Source organism: Mandrillus leucophaeus, unplaced genomic scaffold, assembly GCF_000951045.1.
Source record: "Mandrillus leucophaeus isolate KB7577 unplaced genomic scaffold, Mleu.le_1.0 Scaffold86, whole genome shotgun sequence".
NCBI lineage: Eukaryota > Metazoa > Chordata > Mammalia > Primates > Cercopithecidae > Mandrillus > Mandrillus leucophaeus.
The window spans coordinates 2,159,419-2,160,693 of record NW_012109363.1 but is presented as its reverse complement, the minus strand read 5'-3'; the positions used below and the strand labels follow the sequence as shown (position 1 = coordinate 2,160,693).

Here is a 1,275-nt window from a genome sequence, read left to right as displayed (position 1 = left end):
GAGGGGTGCCAAGCCCCTGCCAGAGAAGCTTGGTGCTGAGTCACAGCTGCAAGGGGGCTGGAGGCAGTGGCATCAGAGCAGTGGTCAGTGAGGCCGCTGTTGGGGGAGGGAGTGGGAGCAGAAGCTAAGAGTGGACTTAAGTCCTTAAGCTAGGAAGTAGTTCAGGGTTTAACAAGAGGAGAGACAGGCGTCCCGGGGAGGGAGCAGGCTCAGGACAGGCCTCCAGTGCCGCCTTTGAACCTCACTACCCCGACTACAGCAGCGCAGTGGGAAGCGCCTCAGCTCCTGCCCCTTCTGCTTGCCACAGCCTGGACAGGACCCGGAATCAAACCACAGGCCTGGGTCACCACTGCCGGCAAGAAGTAGTTCCTCTCCGTCCATGCACCCACGCACACAACCTGGGCCCTCCCCGAGGTACTGGGGAAGGCCGTGCCCCTTTTCTGAGTGCCTGGAAGTGACTGCGGGAAGGGAGAACAAGTGACCACGCCTTTTCCTCCAGGGTATAAAAGTGGAGGCGCGCGCCAATTCTGGCAGTGTAGCTGCGGAAACTTTTCCAGGCGCATGGGCTACGGGAACCGTTTCCGGACGGTTTCTGATTGAGTTTGGCGCTTTTTACCCAAACTTCAGGGGGACGAAAAGCCTCCACCCACCTCCCTTCTCATAGGACTTTGCGGACAGAGCGCCCCGACCGCCTCGAGCGCTCGAGCAGGGCGCTCTCTAGGAGCCAGGACGGCGTCGGGAACCACACCATGGCTGCTGGCCGCAAGACCCTTACGTTTGTTTTCGTCATCATCGTGATTCCGCTGCTGGTGAGTACCCGCCGCGGTCCCTGGCTGGGGAAGAGCGTACCTGGCGCCGGGAGTGGGCAGAGAGAGAGGGGGACACGGCGGGGACGCTAGGCCCGGGTCGCCTGGGGCAGGGCGTGCCGGGGCAGGACTATCCAGTCATCGGAGTCGGGAAGATTGGGGTCCCCTGGCTGGGCAGGAGCGACCCGGCCGCGAGGGAGCAGAGCGCGCGCTCCCCCTAGCTGTCCCGTGAGGCGAGGACCGCACTGAGCTGTCCCGGAGTAAGTTCCAGAATCAACGGAGGGAGGGAGTCAAGATGGAAACTCCGGAATGAATCTCAGGAAGCCACAGCGCGGTTGCCTCTTTCGTTAGTTAGTTAGTTAGTTAGTTAGTTAGTTAATAACGTTAACCCAGGCCAGGCGCAGTGGCTCACGCCTGGAATCCCAGCACTTTGGGAGACCGAGGCGGGCAGATCACCTGAGGTCAGGAG

General features: G+C 61.4%; 1 protein-coding gene across 1 annotated transcript in view; it reads left to right on the top strand.

The window, feature by feature from the left end:
- TNFRSF10D (tumor necrosis factor receptor superfamily, member 10d, decoy with truncated death domain) overlaps window positions 1–1,275 on the top strand; it is an 83,815-nt gene that overhangs the window by 44,498 nt on the left and 38,042 nt on the right. Inside the window, exon 10 of the mRNA XM_011968851.1 lies at window positions 665–809. Coding sequence (XP_011824241.1) covers window positions 665–809 — 145 coding nt within the window. The remainder of the gene's footprint in view (window positions 1–664; window positions 810–1,275) is intronic.